This window comes from Indicator indicator, chromosome 10, assembly GCF_027791375.1.
Source record: "Indicator indicator isolate 239-I01 chromosome 10, UM_Iind_1.1, whole genome shotgun sequence".
Classification (NCBI taxonomy): Eukaryota; Metazoa; Chordata; class Aves; order Piciformes; family Indicatoridae; genus Indicator; species Indicator indicator.
Genome location: NC_072019.1, coordinates 35,187,517 through 35,207,590, shown reverse-complemented (window position 1 = coordinate 35,207,590; position 20,074 = coordinate 35,187,517). Strand labels below are relative to the sequence as shown.

Sequence of the window (20,074 nt, the reverse complement as noted above, 5' to 3'; positions counted from 1 at the left end):
GGCGGCAGCGGGCGCCTGCACACCACTCCTGATGCTGCTACTGCTTCCGTCCGGCCGAGGCGCTGCCGACACCCCCTGCAAGCGGCGGCTGAGCGACGTACCAAGCACCGAGGCAGGAGGTGGGGAACGGCCGGCACTCCCGCCCCCTCTTCTTAAAGGCGCAGCGCCCCGCACTACGGCCCCGGAGGTCCGGCCCTTTGCTGCCCGGCCCCTCGCTGCCCGTCCAGCGGCGGTGGAACCCGGGCAGCGGCGCCATGATGCGGCTAGGGCGAGCGGGGCAGGAGCTGCTCCGGCGCTGGGGTCGCGGCGGGCCCCCCGCGGCCGCCCCGCGGCGGGGCGCGGAGGTGCTAGTGGGCACGGCCGGCGGGGAGAGCAGCGGTGAGTGCGGCGGGGCCCGCCCGCAGCCCGCGGGGCGCCAGGGGTAGGCCCCGGCGCTGCCGAGGGTTCCGTGGAGCTGACAGCCCACGGGTCGGTTTTCCTGGCGCTGCAGGGAGGGGGGCAGCTCGGTCGATTTAGTTTTACCGATTGCTGGCAAAAACATATCGCCTTCTGGCCTGGCACGACTGGTACCCTGGTTGTCGCAGCCCCTCCTCGGACCACGGTTCTGCCAGGCCTGGCAGTCCCCCAGGCAGGTCCTGGAAACACTCTGAGCTCTCCCTGCAGCTGTGCCCGAACATCTGGTACTGGTCCCAGGCGGCCGAATCATTCGTCCCTTGCGCTTACAGCCTCGTAGCTCAGGAGACTGGTTGCTTGGTAGAGTCCATAGCAGGCGGGTCGTTCATAGCCTCTTTGCTTTAACCTGTGCCTTGGTACCTTAAGAACCCAGCTGCCAAATAAATAGCTAGAGGTCTTCTTTTTTCTTTTTTTTTAAAGCTCTCTGTACAGGAGGTCTCCACACAAGCAGTTCTCAGATTTTTTCTGGCACCAGTAGCTACAGTGCTGAGGGTAGTATTGGAGCAGGGTCTGTGTGTGCCTTTTCATGCAGGAGTCACCAAGCAATTTGAGTTCTGGTTAAGATTGCCAGTGGAATTACTTTCTGGCAAGGGAGACTATTGCAAGAGCTTATAAATAGCTCTTGGTAGTTTTGCTGGTCGCTATACAGAAATGTGGTACCTGAACTGTGACTTGGCTTTGTTTGCTGGTGCCTTCTGTTACCTGTGGCTGTTCCTAAGTCACCCATCTTGTTCATTGTCTAGCCATTGGCAGAGGAAGACAGAGACCTAGCAGAACAGAAGATGTGATATGCATCTGTGCACCTACAGCAGCAGTGGTCATGCAAGGTTAAGGCCAGAGAAGTGAGCAGAAGTGCAAAGAAACAGGAGAGAGATTTTTTTTCTTTCCAGAACACACAGAAACTATTGGATAATAATTTACAAGTTAAAGGGAGAAGCAGGTAGATGTTGTGACCTTATTTTTTCTGCTTGGACTTAGGTACTGTGAGTGAGGTCCTTTCTGCTGATGAGCTTTTTTAGCTGTAAATTAAACGGAGCTGCAGTTTCAAAACATGAACTGACAGCACTGGAGCAGGCTGCCCAGAGAGGTTGTGGAGTCTCCTTCTCCGGAGACTTTCAAAGGCTGCCTGGGTGCATTCCTGTGCAGACTACCCTGGGGTGATCCTGCTTTGGCAAGGGGGTTGGACTCAATGATCTGTTGAGGTCCCTTCCAACCTCTGAAATGCTGTGGTACTGTGGTAGTTTGTGCTATTCTCATGCAAACAGCAATCCCAAGAGGATGGTTGGGGTGAACCTTGTAGAGTAGGGTTCTCTTGAGTAGATTGAACTTGGTGATCCTGAGGGTCTTTTCCAACCTGAATGTTTCTGTGATTTCTGTGATTCTGTTTTCCTTCATTGAGGAGTACACTTGGCCTGTACAATAAAAACTGAGGAACGTTTGAAATAGAAACCTGAAGGTTTGGGTTTTGGTTTTGTTATTTTCCATTTCTTCAGTGATTTTAAGACATAGTCTTAGCTGTCATGTTCATTTGGTAAAGGTCTGCTTATTTGATATTATTTGCAGTGCTGCTGGATTTTCCAGTTGTGCTGCATAACTGGGTTTTGTAAATGTGGTCTGCCACCCCCACTGGGAAATGACTGACTGCTGAATTTAGAATATACTTTGTATACATTTCCAGGAAAGAGAAGATGCCACACATGCAGCTGCTGTTCCCAATTGAGTTGCTGTGTCAGAATTAAACTAAGTGTAACTGAAATTGTCTCTGTCACTAAGGTATTGCTGAAATCCTAATGAGCCGACCCCACGCCAGAAATTCATTGGGAAAAGTATTTGTGGCTGAAGTGAGTATGGGCCTGTGGAAGTGTTTGGAGTCATGAGCACTAACCAAATGCAATAGATAGTTGGGGGAAATCGGAAACAAAAGCTTAACAGCTTGCTGGTGGTCAGTGGGAGACTGCGCTGGGGCAAGGTGAGCCTGCAGAGAAATCTGTCAGTGCTGTGGGAGCTGCAGGTATGGACTGGACAGAGACACTGGAGCTAGTTAAGTCAGCTAACTCAGACCCAAGTTAATCCCTTCACTTGCATAATGGCACCAAAAACATGCTTACTGTCATCTGTTGCAGGCTGATGCATTCTAGAGAAATTCTGGATCATGCCTGGGCAGGAAGGGGAGTCTGAGGTACAGGTTCATGTCTGAAAGGAAGAAGATGGGGACCCTGCTGGCTCCACACACAAGTTCCAGGAAATTCCTGGCACCTGCAGGGAAAACTGAAATAAACTTTTACCGTAGATTAGGAGCTTGGTCTAACTTCAGTGTCTGCATCCATATGCTTCAAGTTTTAACAGCCTTGTTCGTACTCCCTCCCTCCCAGCTCTTCAGTGCTCTGGAACAGCTCTGCTTTGATGAGCAGGTTCGTGTGGTGGTGTTCAAGAGCCAAGTGAAAGGTGTATTTTGTGCTGGTAGGTGACAAAGGTTCTGCAGGCTGCTGTTAAACGATCTGATTACAGGAGTTAGGGGTGGGAAGGGACCTCTGGAGATCTTCCAGTTCAATCCCCCTGCCAGAGCAGGACCATAGAATCCAGCACAGGTCACACAGGAACACATCCAGACAGGGCTTGAAAGTCTCCAGAGAAGGAGACTCCACAACCTCTCTGGACAGCCTATTCCAGTGCTCTGTGAGCCTTACAGTGAAAAAGGTCTTCCTCATGTTGAGGTGGAACCTCCTGTGCTGTAGTTTCCATCCATTGCCCCTCGTCCTATCACAGTGCACAGTGAGCAGAGGCTGTCCCTTCCTTCCTGACCCCCAGCTCTCAGATATTTATAAACATTTATTAAATCCCCTCTCAGTCTTCTCTTCTCCAGACTAAATAGCTCCAGGGGTCTCAGCCTGTCCTCATCAGGCAGCGCTCCAGTCCCTTCACCATCCTTGTAGCCCTCTGTTGGACTCTCTCAAGTAGATCCCTGTCCCTCCTGAACTGAGAAGCCCAGAACTGATGGCTCTTGGGGGTGTCTGCTGATGCAGAAAAGCACCTGCAAGTGCCTGCTAAGAGGAAAACAGGCTGGCTTTTGTGTAACAAATTAGACTTCTGATTTATCTGTCCCGTGAAAGGGACGGGAGGGAACAGAATTCAGATATCTTTTCCTGGATTCTAACCATTTTCTCCTCTCTTTAGGTGCAGATTTAAAGGAACGAGCACAGATGGATGATGCAGAAGTTGGACACTTTGTTAAAAGGCTGAGAAATCTGATGGATGAAATAGGTAAATGATTATTGCAACTGGGAAATGTGTCACAGAATCACAGGATGTTAGGGGTTGGTAGGGACTTCTGGAGATCTTCCAGTCCAATCCCCCTGCCAGAGCAGGACCATAGAATCTAGCACAGGTCATACAGGAATGCATCCAGATGGGGTTTGAAAGTTTCCAGAGAAGGAGACTCCACAACCTCTCTGGGCAGCCTGTTCCACTGCTCTGTGGCCCTCACAGTGAAGAAATTCCTCCTCATGTTGAGGTGGAACCTCTTGTGCTGTAGTTTATATCCATTGCCCCTTGTGCCTTCATCACAGGGTGCAACTGAGCAGAACCTGTCCCCTCCCTCTTGACCTCCAGCCCTCAGATATTTATGAACATTTATTAAATCCCCTCTCAGTGTCCTAGCCTGCCTGTGCAGAGCCATCTGGAAATGCTGCAGGAAGGGAAGTATGCTAGCCCCAGGAGGTTGTCCATTTAGGATGGTTCCAGCTTGTGCCTGACACAAAGATCTGGCTGGAATTAAACACCAGCTATCCTGCTGCCCCTCCTCAGACAAGATGCATTCCAGCACTGCCTCCACAGTCCTGAGGAGCAGCACACACAGCTGTAGTGCCTGCTGTAACAGCTTTCTAGAGAGTTCTGTGTAATCCTCGGGAGACAGTGCTGGAGAAAGTGAGCTGTGTTGCTTGTCCCACTTCAAATACATGCTCAGAAGCACTCATGATATGGCAGTGACCTAAGAGCATGCATTTTGGATCTGTGGATTTGCTAAATGGATATGCTGAATTCCCAAGGTTTCGCACCAACAACTCTTCTACCCTCAGCCCCTTTTTTTCTTTGCAAAAGAAATACAGATTTCTTCAATTGATTTTCTTCCCCTGTTTATGAATTATTCTGCTCTCACCAGAGAGGAATGTCAAAGTGGAATCTGACTACAATACCAATCAGAACTGTAGCAATTAAAAAGCAGACAATGATGTAGAGAGAATGACTCTGTCTCACAAAACACAGCAGCCGCTGGGGTGGGGGATTGGAGTAGTTACAACAGAACTGGCATGTCCAGGACCCACTTCCAGCTCCCTGAGTATTAAAAAGGGTTCTTACCAACTCATCTCCAGGTACCTCAGGATCAGCATTTACTAAGCTCAGGACCCTGGGCTCACAACAGCGCCAGCAGAGCTACTTCTTGGAACAGTGACTAGGAAGGGAGTCTTTGTTGTTTAAGTTGTTACTGTTAACTGAGTGTTTAAGCTGGACATTCACATCAAACTTGCAAGGAGACAATTCATCCTGGGTTGTGTTGCAGCACTTTGTGAACACAAGGAAGTGAAGACAGGTTCTGTTGTTTAGAGACAGTCAGAGAATTTGTAGAAGAAGAAAATGGATTCTTGAGAGATTTTGTTTGATAACTACTAGCCTCACCTAGAATATTGCATCCAGTTCTGGGCTCCCCAGTTCAAGAGGGACAGGGATCTACTTGAGAGAGTCCAACAGAGGGCTACAAGGACGATGAAGGGACTGGAGCACTGCCTGATGAGGAGAGGCTGAGAGCCCTGGGGCTGTTTAGTCTGGAGAGGGGAAGACTGAGAGGGGATTTAATAAATGTCTATAAATATCTGAGGGCTGAGGGTCAGGAAGGAAGGGACAGCCTCTGCTCACTGTGCCCTGTGATAGAACAAGGAGCAATGGATATAAACTACAGCACAGGAGGTTTCACCTCAACATGAGGAGGAACTTCTTCATTGGGAGGGTCCCAGAGCACTGGAACAGGCTGCCCAGAGAGGTTGTGGAGTCTCCTTCTCTGGAGGCTTTCAAGCCCTGTCTGGATGTGTTCCTGTACAACCTGTGCTATATTCTATGGTCCTGCTCTGGCAGGGGGGTTGAACTGGAAGATCTCCAGAGGTCCCTTCCCACCCCTAACATCCTGTGTTCCTGTGAATGTAAGCATTTAATTTCCAGCTTGTGGAACAGAGCTGTCTAATGTGTGGTGTCTCCCCTAGCTGCCCTGCCTGTGCCCACAATTGCTGCAATCGATGGCTACGCGCTGGGGGGTGGACTAGAGCTGGCACTGGCTTGTGACCTTCGAGTGGCAGGTTTGTGTGCTGCTTAATACACGTCATCAATGACTGTTTTGAAGAGGACTTGCATGCATGATAGCTGGCTTAATGGAATCCAGCAGGCTAAGTGAGGAACTTACACAGCTCAGGAAATGAGTAGATTTGTCCAGAACTTGACGTTTGGTTGCTATTGCAAAAGCAGTTTCCTTGCTTAAAAAACAAAGGCTGTTTTTAGAGAGGATTCCTTCAGAAACATATTGGCAGAATTGAATATAGTCATGGTCATGGCATACTGGGTCAGCACTCTGGCTAGATCCAACCCTCCTTTCTTAAATCAGTTTGGATTGGAAGACTTCCTTCCTTCCTTAGTCTGGAGCTAACATTGTTTTTTGCAGATGGGACCAGTTCTATGCAATATATTCATCAGTGACCTGGATGAGGGCACAGGGAGCGCTGTCAGCAAGTTTGCTGAGGACACATAACTGGGAGGAGTGGCTGACACAGGAGGGTTGTGCTGCCAGTCAGCCAGGCTTAGACAGGCTGAGAGCTGTACAGGGAGGAATGGAATGAAATTCAACAAGGGCAAGGGTAGAGTCTTGCACCTGGGAAAGAACAACCCCATGGAGCAGGATAGGTTGAGGACTGACCTACTGGAGAGCAGCGAAGGGGAAAAGGACCTGGGGGTCCTAGTGGATAGGATGTTGACCATGAGCCAGCAATGTGCTCTTGTGGCCAAGGCGGCCAATGGCATCCTGGGGTGGATTAGAAGGGCTGTGGTTAGTAGGCCAGAGAGGTTCTTCTTCCCTTCTACTCTGCCCTGGTGAGGCTGCATCTGCAATATTGTGTCCAGTTCTGGGCCCCTCAGTTCAAGAAGGACCTCAGGGAACTGCTTGAAAGAGTCCAGTGCAGAGCCACAAAGATGATAAAGGAGTGGAACATCTTCCTCATGAGGAGAGACTGAGGAAGCTGAGGGCTCTGTAGCTTGGAGAGGAGAAAACTGAGAGGTGACCTCATTGCTGTTGATAAAGATGTGCAGGGTGAGTGCCAAGAGGCTGGAGCCAGGCTCTGCTGGGTGATGCCCAATGACAGCACAAGGGGCAATGGTGGAAGTTGAGGCATAGGAAGTTCCATGGAAACAGGAGGAAAACTTTTTCCCTGTGAGTGTGACAGAACACTGGAAGAGGCTGCCCAGGGGGGTTGGGGAGTCTCCTCCTCCGGAGATAATCAAGACTTGCCTGGATGTGTTCCTGTGTCATCTGCTCTGGGTGCTCCTGCTCTGGCAGGGGGGTTGGACTGGATGAGCTTTTGAGGTCCCTTCTAGCCCCTGACATTCTGAGATTCTGTGAAACGTCTCCAGCAGTGGTAAGCAGCCAAACTGCACATCCCTCAGCTGATCTGGGATGGACATTGACTAAGCACTGTAGTATCCAGACTCCCTAGAGACCAGCAGAAATGGAGTTCCAGTCCAGTATTGACACTTTGTAGTTTTATTTCGTTAGCTATGCAGACCCAAAAGTACTTAACTCGATTTTAATTTTTATTATTTTTTTAAATAGCTTCATCAGCTAAAATGGGCCTTATTGAGACCACAAGAGGGCTTCTTCCTGGAGCAGGTAACCCTCATTAAATCTTCAGTTTCTTACTTCTTAGCTGCATAGGGAATATTTTGCCCATTAGGGCACCTGAAGTGTTTTGCATGTAAATTGGAAGTAGCATTTCACCCAAGAGATCTGTCAAACGATTTCTGGTCTTAGCCCTGTCCTTGCCATGAATTTAGGAAATTCCCTTTCCACCTTTTCTTGTTTATCAAAATACTCAAAAGGATGCTGCAGCAAAACATGAACACATTCAGCTAGTAGTTATTAAGGAAACCCCTGAGGCCTTTAGTTTTCAAGCCTCCTTGTTATGAAAGGAGACAAAATATTCTTCTGGGAGGCAATTTCTCAGCAAAGTGAAATGTTTGCTGCTCTCCTCAGGTGGAACCCAGCGCCTGCCAAGAGTTGTTGGAATAGGCCTGGCAAAGGAACTGATTTTCACTGGGAGGCAGATTGATGGAGAAGAAGCCCTCTCAATGGGATTAGTCAATCACACAGTGCCCCAAAACAGAGAGGGAGATGCAGCCTACCAGAGAGCACTGGCCTTGGCTAGAGAGATCCTCCCTCAGGTGAGTGTGTGACTCGTGTGGTCAGTGCAAAGGAGGCATTTCTGCTGTCCTTACAGAGAGCAAACAAACAACTGAAATTCCTTTCTGTGAGCTGTTCAAGGCTTGGTCCCTGATGTTGAAAGCTCTGGGAATGCAATTTCTGTAGGAAGAAGTGCTCGCATCCAGCTGCTTACCCCACAGGACAGCTTTACCTCCAGCTGTGGTCCTGCAGGACATGCTGAAGCCTTGCATTAACTGTAGAGAAGACCAAAGACCTCCCAACTTAATGCACATTTCTGTAGACTGAGGGGGTTTGGGACTAGGGTAAGGATACAACAGCACTTGTGAACTGTTTGTTGTGGTTTCATTGTGTTGTGTGATTTTTTTTTTTTAATAAAGGCTCCATTTGCTGTGAAAATGGGAAAACTGGCAATAAACAGAGGAATGGAGGTAAGTTTTTAATACTGAGGTAATTAGAGCAGACAGGCAGCTCTTAAGGATTACTACAGTAAAATGTTGAGATGAGTTCAAGTCCTTGTTTAGACAAAGCATTTAAAACTGCTTCGGGGGGGTGTTTAAAGTTTTCTTCAAGGACAAAATGAACACAGCAGGACTTGTTCTCTACAGATGCTAAGGCTGTAGGTCTAGCACAGGAGTGAAGGTCACTCCTGTGAGTGAGTGTGCATTGACCTGGGGGCTGCACTTCACAGCAGTCTCACTCTTGCCTCTCATCCCCAGGTTGACATCGCATCAGGGATGGCCATCGAGGGGATGTGTTACGCCCAGGTAGGTTCTCCTGAAGGGAGCAGCTGGACATGGCCTAAAGCCAGGAATCCACTGCCTCCTCTCTCTGTTTTTGTCCTACACTTTGGCCACAATAACTCCATGCAGGCTACAGGCTGGGGGATGAGTGGCTGGAGAGCAGCCTGGCAGAGAAGGACCTGACAGTGCTGGATGACAGCAGCTGAACATGAGGCAGCAGTGTGCTAAGGAGGCACAGAAGGCCAATGGCATCCTGGCCTGGATCAGGAATGGTGTGGCCAGCAGCACTAGGGATAGAACTCTGCCCTGCTCTGTGCTCAGCACTGGTGAGGCCTCACCTTGAGCACTGTGTGCAGCTCTGGGCCACTCACTTCAGGAAGGATATTGAGGTGTTGGAGCAGGTCCAGAGAAGAATGACAAGACTAGGGAGAGGTCTGGAGGGAAAGTCTGATGAGGAGGAAGCTGGGGATGTTGAGCCTGGAAGTTTCCAGAGAAGGAGACTCCACAACCCCCCTGGACAGCCTGCTCCAGGGCTCTGTCACCCTCACTGTAACGAAGTTTCTCCTCATGTTGAGGTGAAATCTATGTTCTAGTTTGGACCCATTGTTCCTTGTCCTATTACTGTGAACCACTGAAAAGAGCCTAGCCCCCTCCACTTGACACCCACCCCTCAGATATTGATAGACATTGATCAGATGTGGCAGGACAAGAGGGCATAGTGTTAAGCTGCACCAGGGGAGGTTTAGGTTAGATATCAGGAAGCACTTCCTGACAGAAAGGCTGAGTAGGCACTGGGATGGACTGCCCAGGGAGGTGGTGGAGTCACTACCACTGGAGGTCTTTAAGAAAAGCTTGGATGTGGCACTTGCTGGCATGGTTTAGCTGATGTGGTGGTGTTAGGTCATAGGCTGGGCCTGATGATCTCAGAGGTCTTTTCCAGCTTCAATAATTCTGGGATTTCCTGTCTCTGAGGGAACACTAACAGCTCAATCAACAGCTCTGAAAACACACTGGAGTGCAATTCCAGATTTCATTTCAGAGTAAGAATTGTTGTCATAGGTAGCTGCCTCCCTCAGCCTACCTGGGCCCAAAGTCCTTCCTTCAACAGCCTCCTGTCTGTAACTGTATATTCTTAGTTTCAACAATATGTGAATTCTAGGATGGGCTTCGAGGGGGTTTGGTTTGAACAAATTAAACATCAGAATCCTGTAGTCATTCTTTTGGACAAGCTTTATAGAGCATGGCCCTTTCTCAGCTAACAGAAGAACCTGAGAGTGTTGTGCCTCTTGGTGTATTTTAAGGTGGTAAATTACTAAATTTCTGGAAAACTGTTTTCCTTATACAGCTTTCTGGTCCATGGCCTTTTGCCTGGGATGCTTTGCTGGGGATTCCCAGCACAACCCAGTCTGTTTGCCTAACGGCAAGACATGGAAGGTGCAGCTTGATGTTGTCACAGAAAAACAGCAGCCAGGCTTAGACTCCTACTGCCAAAGCAGTCAGCACTTGAAGCCATCTCATACTTGTCCCCAGCAAACAGCATTTTCTTATTTTAATGCAGAACATTCCCACAAAGGACCGCCAGGAAGGGATGGCTGCCTTCAGGGAGAAGCGGCCGCCTCGCTTCATTGGCAAGTGACACTTCCTGCGCTCCCCTGGGCTCTGCGGGGATCCAGGGGGGCTGAAGAGGACCCACTCATTGCTTGGGATTATTTTTATGACTTGCTTGGGATTATTTTTATGACTTGCTTGGGATTATTTTTATGACTGCATTCTTTGTACTTCACTCTATGCCTTGGACTGCCTTTCAGAATACTCCACTGAATTCACAAATAAATGTTTCACTTTGGATAGCTGATCTTTGCCACCTGCACTCATTTGCAGATGACACCAAGCTTAATACACCAGAGGGACAGGATGGCATCCAGTGGGACCCAGACAAGCTGGAGAGGTGAGCCCAAGTGAATCTCATGAGGTTCAACAAGAGCAAGTGCAGGGTCCTGCACCTGGGCCAGAACAATCCTCACTATCAATACAGACTGGGGGAGGAGGTGATAGAAAGCAGCCCTGAGGAAAAGGACTTGGGGTTGCTGGTGGGTGAGAAGCTGAACATGAGCAGGCAATGTGAGCTTGCAGCACAGAAGGCAAATCACAGCCTGGGCTGCATCCAAAGATGTGTTGCCAGCAGATCCAGAGAGGTGATTCTGCCACTTTGCTCTGCTCTGGGGAGCCCTCATCTGGAGTACTGTGTGCAGGGCTGGAGCTCTCAATGTAGGAAGGACATGGACCTGATGGAGCAGGTCCAGAGGAGGGCCACGAAAATGATCAGGGGGTTGGAACAGCTCTGCTATGAGGACAGGCTGAGGGAGCTGGGGGTGTTCAGCCTGGAGAAGAGGAGGCTCCAGGGAGATCTAATATCAGCCTGCCAGTACCTGAAGGGGGCTACAAGAAGGCTGCAGAGAGACTGTTTGCAAAGGGCTGCAGTGACAGGACGAGGGACACTGACTTCAAACTAGAGAAGAGCAGATTTAGACTGGATCTCAGGAAGAAGTTCTTTATTATGAGGGTGGTGGACCACTGGAACAGGTTGCCCAGGGAGGTGGTTGAGGCTTCTTCCCTGGAGATATTCAAGGTGAGGCTCGGTGAGGCCCTGGGCAGCCTGATCTAGTTAGGGATGTCCCTGCTGACTGCAGGGAGGGCAGACTGGATGAGCTTTGGAGGTCCCTTCTGGCCTGAACCATTCTATGATTCTGTCAGCAGTTATAGCTCTCAAAGAGGTCAGGTCAGAAGGGAGGAACTTTGACTCACCATAAGCAAATTAAAAGAACACAGAATCACCACAAAACAGGCTGAAAACGTGCTGCATCTAAACACTGAAAGAGAAACCAAATGTACATTAGCCCACCATCCTCTGCAGAGCAAGGCAGCTTACAAACAAATAAAACCTTCCCAAACTTGCTTCCCATGATCAGTGGAAGCCCAGTTACTCAGAGGAAGCAGCATTCACACACAGCCATGGCATTTGCCCCCCAGAGCTGCCCCAGCGACTGACCTGCCAGCTCTCTGCTGTCAGTCCCTGAGAAAATGCAAGGCCTGTATGTGCACAGAGATGTGGCCACCCAGGCACCTTGGCCACGTTACCTCTGTCCCATCACCTGTTTTTCCCTGTGAAGTTACTTTCTCTCTCTGCTTAGAGGATCTCCAGCTTTCAAGCAAAAGCGCATTGATATGGTTAGAGAAACCTGGCTGCATCAAAATACGTTTACAAAATGTGTAAGACATTTGGAACTTTGGGGCACTTCATGTCTTGTAGCAAAATACAGTTACACTTGTGCCAGAAGTTAACTGACAGCCCTGGGAGTGAGGTAACCTTACCAGATTAAACCTGTGCAAGTCTCCCATGGAATACCTGCAAAGGTAAAGCAGAGTCAGGATCTTCAGCCTTCAGAAAAATAAAGATGACACATGCCACAGGTGAAATACAAAGGGTCCAAAGTTGCTTCCAGAATTACTCCTGCAGCTGTACAGAAATGTGAAGAGCCCTTTCTGTAACAGGCACCTGCACGTAAATTTAGTGGATTTACACCTTGCATGCATTCATACTTTTTAGCTTAAAAGAATTCTGCTCACTTTGCCTGAAGCATGGGGAACAAAGCAAGATGGGGATGGAAAAATCATTTACAATCTGTGTTGTGATGGTTTGAAACTGTCTTTTTAATTTTTCCTTGCAAAGTTCAGAACAGAGAAAGTGAAAGAATGTAAATAAGTCACTATTGGGTGTAAGAAAGCAAAATAACGATTGTTCTAAACACTTCCATTGGATAGATAGAAATGTTTAAGAACTATTACCCAAAACAAAGTAGGCATTCGGCACATTGTGCGTTCGGCAGTGGGGGCAGTTGCTGGGCTGTCTGGCTGCTGTTTCTTCTTCTCTTCTGGCTGAAGATAACACGTACTGACCTTGGCAGCTAAGTTAACAACTTTCTGCTTAACTAACTCTGCTTCTCTGTCCAGGAGGGTCTGGGGGGGAAGCTCCTGGGAGAGAGAGGCCCCTTTGGGAGGGTCCCCTTGGGGGGAAGCAAAGGGAGATTGGTTGTGCTTTTTCTGCTGATTGTATATATTTGTGAATGTCGTGAATTTTGTATATTTGTATATATTCATTGCATTTCATTGTAGATTTTAGACTCTGCTTGTAAATACAGCTTTTCATTTGCTTCCAGACTGAGCTAGCCTGGTTATTGTTGTTGGGGGGGGAATTTCAGCTCACACCGACACATGTGTGAAGCTCTGGGCAGAGGAACCTAATGAAGTTCAACAAGGATAAGTGCAGAGTCCTGCATCTGGGAAGGAAGAATAAACTGCAGCAGGACAGCTTGGGAGGTGGTCTGGTAGGGAGCAGCCCTGTGGAGAAGGACCTGGGAGTGCTGGTGAAAGAGAAGACTGAGAGAGGATTTAATAAATGTTTATAAATATCTGAGGGCTGGTATCAAGAGGGAGGCGACAGGCTCTGCTCAGCTGCACCCTGTGACAGGACAAGGGGCAGTGGATATAAACTACAGCACAGGAGGTTCCACCTCAAGATGAGGAGGAACTTCTTCACTATGAGGGTCCCAAAGCACTGGAACAGGCTGCCCAGAGAGGTTGTGGAGTCTTCTTCTCTGGAGACTTTCCAGACCCATCTGGATGTGTTCCTGTGTGATGTGTGCTGGATTCTATGGCCCTGCTCTGGCAGGGGGGTTGGACTCAATGATCTCTGTAGGTCCTTTCCAACCCCTAACATCCTGTGACCCTGTAAACCAGCAGGCAGTAACACCTTTACCAGCTGGCCTGATGCCACTATCACATTCATTTTGTGCTATAGAGAGATTATTTTTTTTGCCCCACAGTTGTAGTTAGGATGCTTCAGCAAGTTCTCCTGTTACTAGGAGAAACCATTGCTGGAAGGAGAGTGGTCATCTTGATTTGAAAATCTTGTAGCAGTTGATTTATCTTCATCCTACCAGCAGCAGTTTTGACAACCTTCGTGCTCCATATCTGCTACGAAGTTTCTATTGTGTGAGGTCCCACAGCAGATATCTCAAGGGTGTTAGGCAAAGGCCTGCAGCCCATTTGTCATGTTTTAAACCACCTTCATCACTGAAAGCCCCAACCAATTTAACTTTGACTCAAGAAAAACGTGCATAACCAGCTCCACACATAAAAAAAAAAAGTGATGCCAGCCAAAGGAGATCTTCATATAAGAAACAATGACACAACATTGATTAAATTACTGCATTGGTGCCTTTTGAAGCTGTTGAAATACACAGTAAGTAGATCTTTGAAGATTAGAGGTGATGCTTTTATTTGAAGGATGGGAGTTGGGAGAGGGAAGGAGGTAAAAATAGTAAAATATGCTCATTATGAAGAAGCCATCCCCACTGGTAAGCTACCAAAGAGGTCTTCTTCTGAAACTCAATTACCAATCTATTTACAGGAGAGTCTCTGAGTAGCAAGTCAGTTGCCATGGAAATGTGGAAAGACTAACCAGATAAACAAACCCAAGCCCTTAAATGAAACTGATTTTGAATTGGACATGCAGTTTGCTTCCCTCACTCATACTTTTGTCAGGCACCTGTGTGCAGTGCAAGGGAAAGCCACAGGTAACCAAGAGAGGAGTTGGTACAACAGATCTTTATGTCAAAGTTCACACTCCACAGAACAAGGCAATTGACACAGAGCTTACAGGGAACATTGGGCAGCAGTTTGCACCGTGATGGCTGGGAAATAGAATTCACTGCACAATACTGACTGAGTATTTACAGAAAATGGAGCAATCATTAGTCTCTCATAAATAAGGTGACCAAATATCCTGGGCCTCCTCCCAAGACATGCAATCCCCTTCACGATGAAGGCAAGTCACTGTTTTGCTCTGATGAGCCTTCTCCTTTCCCTATCAGTATCCTAAAAACAAGAAAGATTATCACACACAACCAAAGGCAGCCAAGCAGCAACAAACCCCCCCTGTTACCACGTTGAAAACCTCAAGTGTAGTTGATCCTTTTAGCAGTGCTTAGTTGATCCTTTTAGCAGTGTGTCTCCTCTTAATCCTGTTTATATTGCTTTATTTTAGCAGGTTTCCCCCTTTCTCTGACACAATGTTGGTCCTCACCTTACTGAGTTCAGGGAGGACTCAGGAGAGCTGAACTGCCAAAAAGAATTGTTCTAGCAGGAAGGAAAACAAAGGAACATAGACTGCAGGCCAAAGGAAGTTCAAGAGCCCATTTGTGTTTAGAAGGGTGATGAGACAAGGGACGTTCTGGTCACCTTAGTTACAAGTCTCACTGTACCTGCATGCATGAACTCTTGTTTTAATCTGCAGAAGTGTTGAATCTCACAACCACACAATTCTAATCAAACACCAAACTGCACCAGTGCTATGGAACGGCAATCGTAGGGGTGGAAGAACTTTCTCTCCCAGCAATCACAACCCAAGGGGTTCCTTAGGAGTCCTTTTTCAGCTGTGCACATGGATCTTGTACAAGTCCCATCTCTCTGTAGCCAGTAGCAATCCTACAGGTGTGACCAGCTCAAGCAGGGACCCTCCCCAGGCTGCAGCTGCGGTTGCCATTAAAGTTGAGGTTCGCCGAAGGTTCCAGGTGCCAGGCTGAGTGGCAAATCACTTTAATGGTGACCACTATGGTACGAGTTACTCCAACTACACACACACCAGAAGGGGCTACTACAGAGACAAGACTTCATTCACACTCCTCTACCTGCAGCCTCAGTTGGGTTTGCTGGGTGGCTGTTTCCTGCAGGGGGGTGGTCTCCCATGGCGTGTGATGTGTTTCTCCAAGCTGTCCAGGATGGCCACGGCGATCCTCTGCACATGGGGATCTGTCTGCACGTTCTCCTTGATGTTGTACAAATGCTGCAAGCCACCTTCTTCAATTAGCATGCTGCAGTACCTGGCAGCTGGAAGAAGGTTGGAAAATTGGGAATTAGCAAAACATTGAAGAAACAGAGTGTCTGCTCGGTGAGTCTGCTGATGATACCAAACTGGGAGGGTTGGCTGAGACATCTGGAGGCTGTGCAGCTATTCAGTGAGAGCTGGACAGACTGAGAGCTGGGCACAGAGGAACCTCATGAGGTTCAGCAAGGAGAAGTGCAGAGTCCTGCACCTGGGAGGGAAGAATAAACTGCACCAGTACAGGCTGGGAGGTGATCTGCTGGAGAGCAGCCCTGTGGAGAAGGACCTGGGAGTGCTGGTGGACAACAAGTTCTGCATGGGACAGCAATGTGCCCTTGTGGCCAAGAAGGCCAATGGGATCCTGGGGTGCATTCAGAGGAGTGTGTGCAGCAGATCCAGGGAGGTTCTCCTCCCCCTCTACTCTGCCCTGCTGAGACCTCACCTGGAATACTGCATCCAGTTCTGGGCTTCCCTGTTCAAGAGGGACAGGGACCTACTGGAGAGAGTCCAAGGGAGGGCTATCAAGGATGATGAAGGGACTGGAGCACTGCCTGATGAGGAGAGGCTGAGAGCCCTGGGGCTGTTTAGTCTGGAGAGGAGAAGACTGAGAGGGGATTTAATAAATGTTTCTAAATATCTGAGGGCTGGGGGTCAAGAGGCAGGGGACAGGCACTGCTCACTTGCACCCTGGGATAGGATAAGGGGCAATGGATATAAACTCCAGCACAGGAGGTTCCACCTCAACATGAGGAGGAACTTCTTCACTGTGAGGATCCCAGAGGACTGGAACAGGCTGCCCAGAGAGGTTGTGGAGTCTCCTTCTCTGGAGACTTTCCAGACGCATCTGGATGCATTCCTGTGTGACCTATGCTAGATTCTATGGTCCTGCTCTGACAGGGGGGTTGGACTCAATGTCTGGAGGTCCCTTTCAACCCTGAACATCCTGTGATCCTGTGACCTAGGGTCAGTGTAAACACAGATTCTAGCCACCTTCACCTGCTAGAGCAGGCAGCACTTAGGACACTCCCTAAAGCATCTACACTTTAAAAAGTGACATCAGGACAAGGGAGTTGTTTGGACAGGACACTGATTATCATCAGGTCAGTTCCTATGTCTGTCTTAGCTGACTGGAAACTGCCTTGTAATATGCACAGTGTTCTCTCTGCCCCTGCCTCCTCTACAGACATTTGAAGCAACATCCAGAAGCATAAGAAATGGGAATTGTAAGCACCAGAATGTCTCTAAGCATCCAGGTAAAAATCACCATTAACAAAACCTCACTACAGAACAGCTCCCCAAAAATGCTATCAGGCACAGCAGGCTGGTTGAGTGAGTAGGACTAGTTCACAGAATCACAGAACCAACCAGGTTAGAAGAGACCTCCAAGACCATCAAGTCCAACCGATCACCCAACCCTATCTAATCAACCAGACCATGGCACTGAGTGTCTCAGCCAGGCTTTTCTTAAACACCTCCAGAGACCTCGACCCCACCACCTCCCTGGGCAGCCCTTTCCAATGGCCAATCTCTCTTTCTGGGAAGAACTTCTTTCTAAGATCAAGCTTAAACTTCCCCCTGCACAGCTTGAGACTGTGTCCTCTTGTTCCGTTGCTGGTTGCCTGGCAGAAGAGACCAACCCCCACCTGGCTACAACCTCCCTTCAGGTAGTTGTAGACAGCAATGAGGTCTGCCCTGAGCCTCCTCTTCTCCAGGCTAAACACCCCCAGCTCCCTCAGCCTCTCCTCACAGGGCTGTGCTCCAGACCCCTCCCCAGCTTTGTTGCCCTTCTCTGGACACATTCCAGCATCTCAACATCTTTCTTGAATTGCGTGGCCTAGGACTCAAGGTGTGGCCTAACCAGTGCTGAGTACAGGGCAGGATGACTTCCCTGCTCCTGCTGGCCACACTATTCCTGATGCAGGCCAGGATGCCATTGGCCTTCTTGGTCACCTGGGCACACTGCTGGCTCATGTTCAGCTGCTGTCAACCAGTACCCCCAGGTCCCTCTCTGCCTGGCTGCTCTCCAGCCACTCTGCCCCCAGTCTATAGCACTGCATGGGGTTCTTGTGGCCAAAGTGTAGAACCCTGGCACTTAGATGTTCCTTCCAGAGCAGTTTGCTGCACGCTCTTGCTAAGCTTTACCTAGTTACAGTTTGCTCTGAATGCCTTTGCAGGATAGAATTCCACTTCCCTTTCCACTCTCAGTCCTGACTTTTCAAAGCTCAAAGTGCCCCTGCCACCAGCTCTGGTGTTGCTAAGTGCAGGGAGCAGCTATAAAAAGAGACAAACATTTAATTAACGTGCAGGCTTCAGGAGTTGTTACCAGAAGGTCAGGATGACTGGAATGCAATCCACAGAGCATTACCTCCGAGTGCCAAATTTCATCATTCAGGGAGGCAACACCAGAGGTGTTCAGATGCTGACATGAAGCATTTCACTGGGGATCACATTTACTGCCATGCTACCAATATTTTAATTAGGTTAGCTCACTGAGGTGGACATGATATGGAGAGGCAGCAAAAGGAGAAAAAAAAAAAAACAAGAAAAAAAAAAATCAATCCTATTAGTTCCAGACTACTTTGTCATCCTCATCTAAAAGAGGAGGCCAAAATAAAATGCTGCTTCTCTCCAGAACAAAAAGCCTTCTTGGTGACAAGCACCAAAAGCTGAAGATTTCCTCCCCAAATAAATACAGTTTTCCTCAGAGCAGGTTACTGAATTTTCTACCAAATTTTTGGTTTCCCTGCAAGTTTGTCCAGAAGCTTCTGGCATCAGCTCCTCTCAGCACCAAGCTTGATCTCAAATCAGCAGTATGCTCTTCCAAGTACTTCCAGGCTCTCCTTTCTACAGAGCAGCACAAACCTCTCTGGCGTGCTGAAAGCTCAGAGGTTAGGGCAGCACAAAATAAACATCAAAAATAAATGGAACAAATAGGACCATGCTAAGTTAACAGGGATGAGGCACAAAATGAAGCCATAGGACCTTGATAAAAACTGCTATCTAGAGTGTGAGCAGTGAAACAGGTTTGTCAGAACAGGCCTGCTTGAACAAGGGTAAAGTCCTCACAGCTCCCTGGACAGTGTACCCTGACCTTGTCTCAGCACACTTAGAATCACAGAACTGTCAGGTTTGGAAGGGACCTCAAGGATCATCCAGTTCCCACCCCCCTGCCATGGGCAGGGACACCTCACACTACATCGGGTTGCTCAGAGCCACATCTAGCCTGGCCTTAAAAACCTCCAGGGATGAGGCTTCCACCACCTCCCTGAGCAACCTGTTCCAGTGTCTCACCACCCTCATGGGGAAGAACTTCTTCCTGACATCCAATCTGAATCTACCCATTTCTCATTTTCTTCCATTCCCCCCAGTCCTATCACTACCTGACACCCTAAACACTCCTTCCCCAGCTTTCTTGTAGGCCCCCTTCAGGTATTGGAAGGCCACATCAGAGCCTTCTCTTCTCCAGACTGAACAGCCCCAACTCTCTCAGTCTGTCTCCATAGGAGAGGAGCTCCAGCCCTCTGATCATCCTCGTGGCCCTTCTTTGCACACATTCCAGCACCTCCAGATCTTTCTTGTCATAGGGGCCCCAGAACTGGATGTCCTAGGAGTTGTGCTTTTTCCCACTTCAAGCTGGTGAGTAACATGCTAAGAAAGAAGAATTTTAAGGGCAGTGTCATTTAATACATACGATTCTTGCTGCAGACGTGCTGCATGGCCCACACAGCCCATAGCTGCACACCAGGTGTCATGAAACAGCCAAGTAGAGGAAAAAATGGATTGAAAGACCTGTGAAAAAAAGGAGAGGAACAGCAACTCACTTTACTGCTAGGTGTTATTACCTCAAAGGTCACACATTGTCCACTCAGCTACAGATTTAACTAGGAGAGAGACTTGATAAATGAGTTTTAGATGCATCAAGCAAGCCTTTTAATGTACTTTTTTGGCCTCAAGCTTCTGTACCTAGGACAGATAATGCTAACCTGATGCTAGCCTTGCTGGTTAATCTTTGTGTTTAAGTCTCCCAGGCAGGCAGGCAGCAAAATACCTTTAATAGACAAAGTAGCATAGAAAAATAGCAAAATAGAAATATAGCAATAATAGAAAAATAGCAGAAGAACAACATTACAGAACACCTTTAGCAGAAAAATAACAACATTACATTTCCCTTTTACAGGAGCCTCTAACCTTCTTTGGTCACAAAGGGAAAATCTACATGCTGTGTATTTTAAGCCAATAGGTCTTTTTCCACTGGTAAAGCCATGTCAGGCTGGCAGCTCCCTCCCTTTGGGCATAAGTTTTAAGTCTAGCTCAGTTTAGTTTGCAAACTGTAAATCAAGACAATAGTTACCTGTAAGCCACCATCTCACATTCTGGAGTTGGCCAATTCAAAATGGCAGAATGCTGCAACACACAGAACCAAGAACACTCATTGTTAAATACTAACATTGACCAAAACATGAG

General features: G+C 48.3%; 2 protein-coding genes across 5 annotated transcripts in view; one reads left to right on the top strand and one right to left on the bottom strand.

The window, feature by feature from the left end:
* The first annotated feature begins 2,226 nt into the window (after positions 1–2,226).
* ECHDC2 (enoyl-CoA hydratase domain containing 2) lies at positions 2,227–10,508 on the top strand. 3 transcript variants are annotated; one of them, XM_054384621.1, is made up of 9 exons: positions 2,227–2,294; positions 2,826–2,913; positions 3,628–3,714; positions 5,706–5,798; positions 7,319–7,375; positions 7,739–7,926; positions 8,305–8,355; positions 8,644–8,691; positions 10,226–10,508. In XM_054384621.1, exons 1-9 carry the CDS (start codon positions 2,244–2,246, stop codon positions 10,301–10,303), a joined length of 741 nt encoding a protein of 246 aa, XP_054240596.1. In that variant the 5' UTR covers positions 2,227–2,243; the 3' UTR covers positions 10,304–10,508. The 3 variants fall into 3 exon arrangements, with proteins under 3 accessions (XP_054240596.1, XP_054240597.1, XP_054240598.1); XM_054384622.1 differs by lacking the exon at positions 5,706–5,798 and having other exon boundaries at positions 2,235–2,294; XM_054384623.1 differs by lacking the exons at positions 5,706–5,798; positions 8,305–8,355 and having other exon boundaries at positions 2,235–2,294.
* A 3,445-nt stretch (positions 10,509–13,953) lies between these two features.
* LOC128969227 (protein zyg-11 homolog B) overlaps positions 13,954–20,074 on the bottom strand; it is a 31,122-nt gene continuing 25,001 nt past the window's right edge. For both annotated transcript variants that reach the window (XM_054383959.1, XM_054383958.1), the window contains exons 12-14: positions 19,962–20,014; positions 19,302–19,399; positions 13,954–15,615 (exon numbers count right to left, since the gene is read on the bottom strand). In XM_054383959.1, the coding sequence (XP_054239934.1) occupies positions 15,425–15,615; positions 19,302–19,399; positions 19,962–20,014 (342 nt within the window). In that variant the 3' untranslated portion in view covers positions 13,954–15,424. The remainder of the gene's footprint in view (positions 15,616–19,301; positions 19,400–19,961; positions 20,015–20,074) is intronic.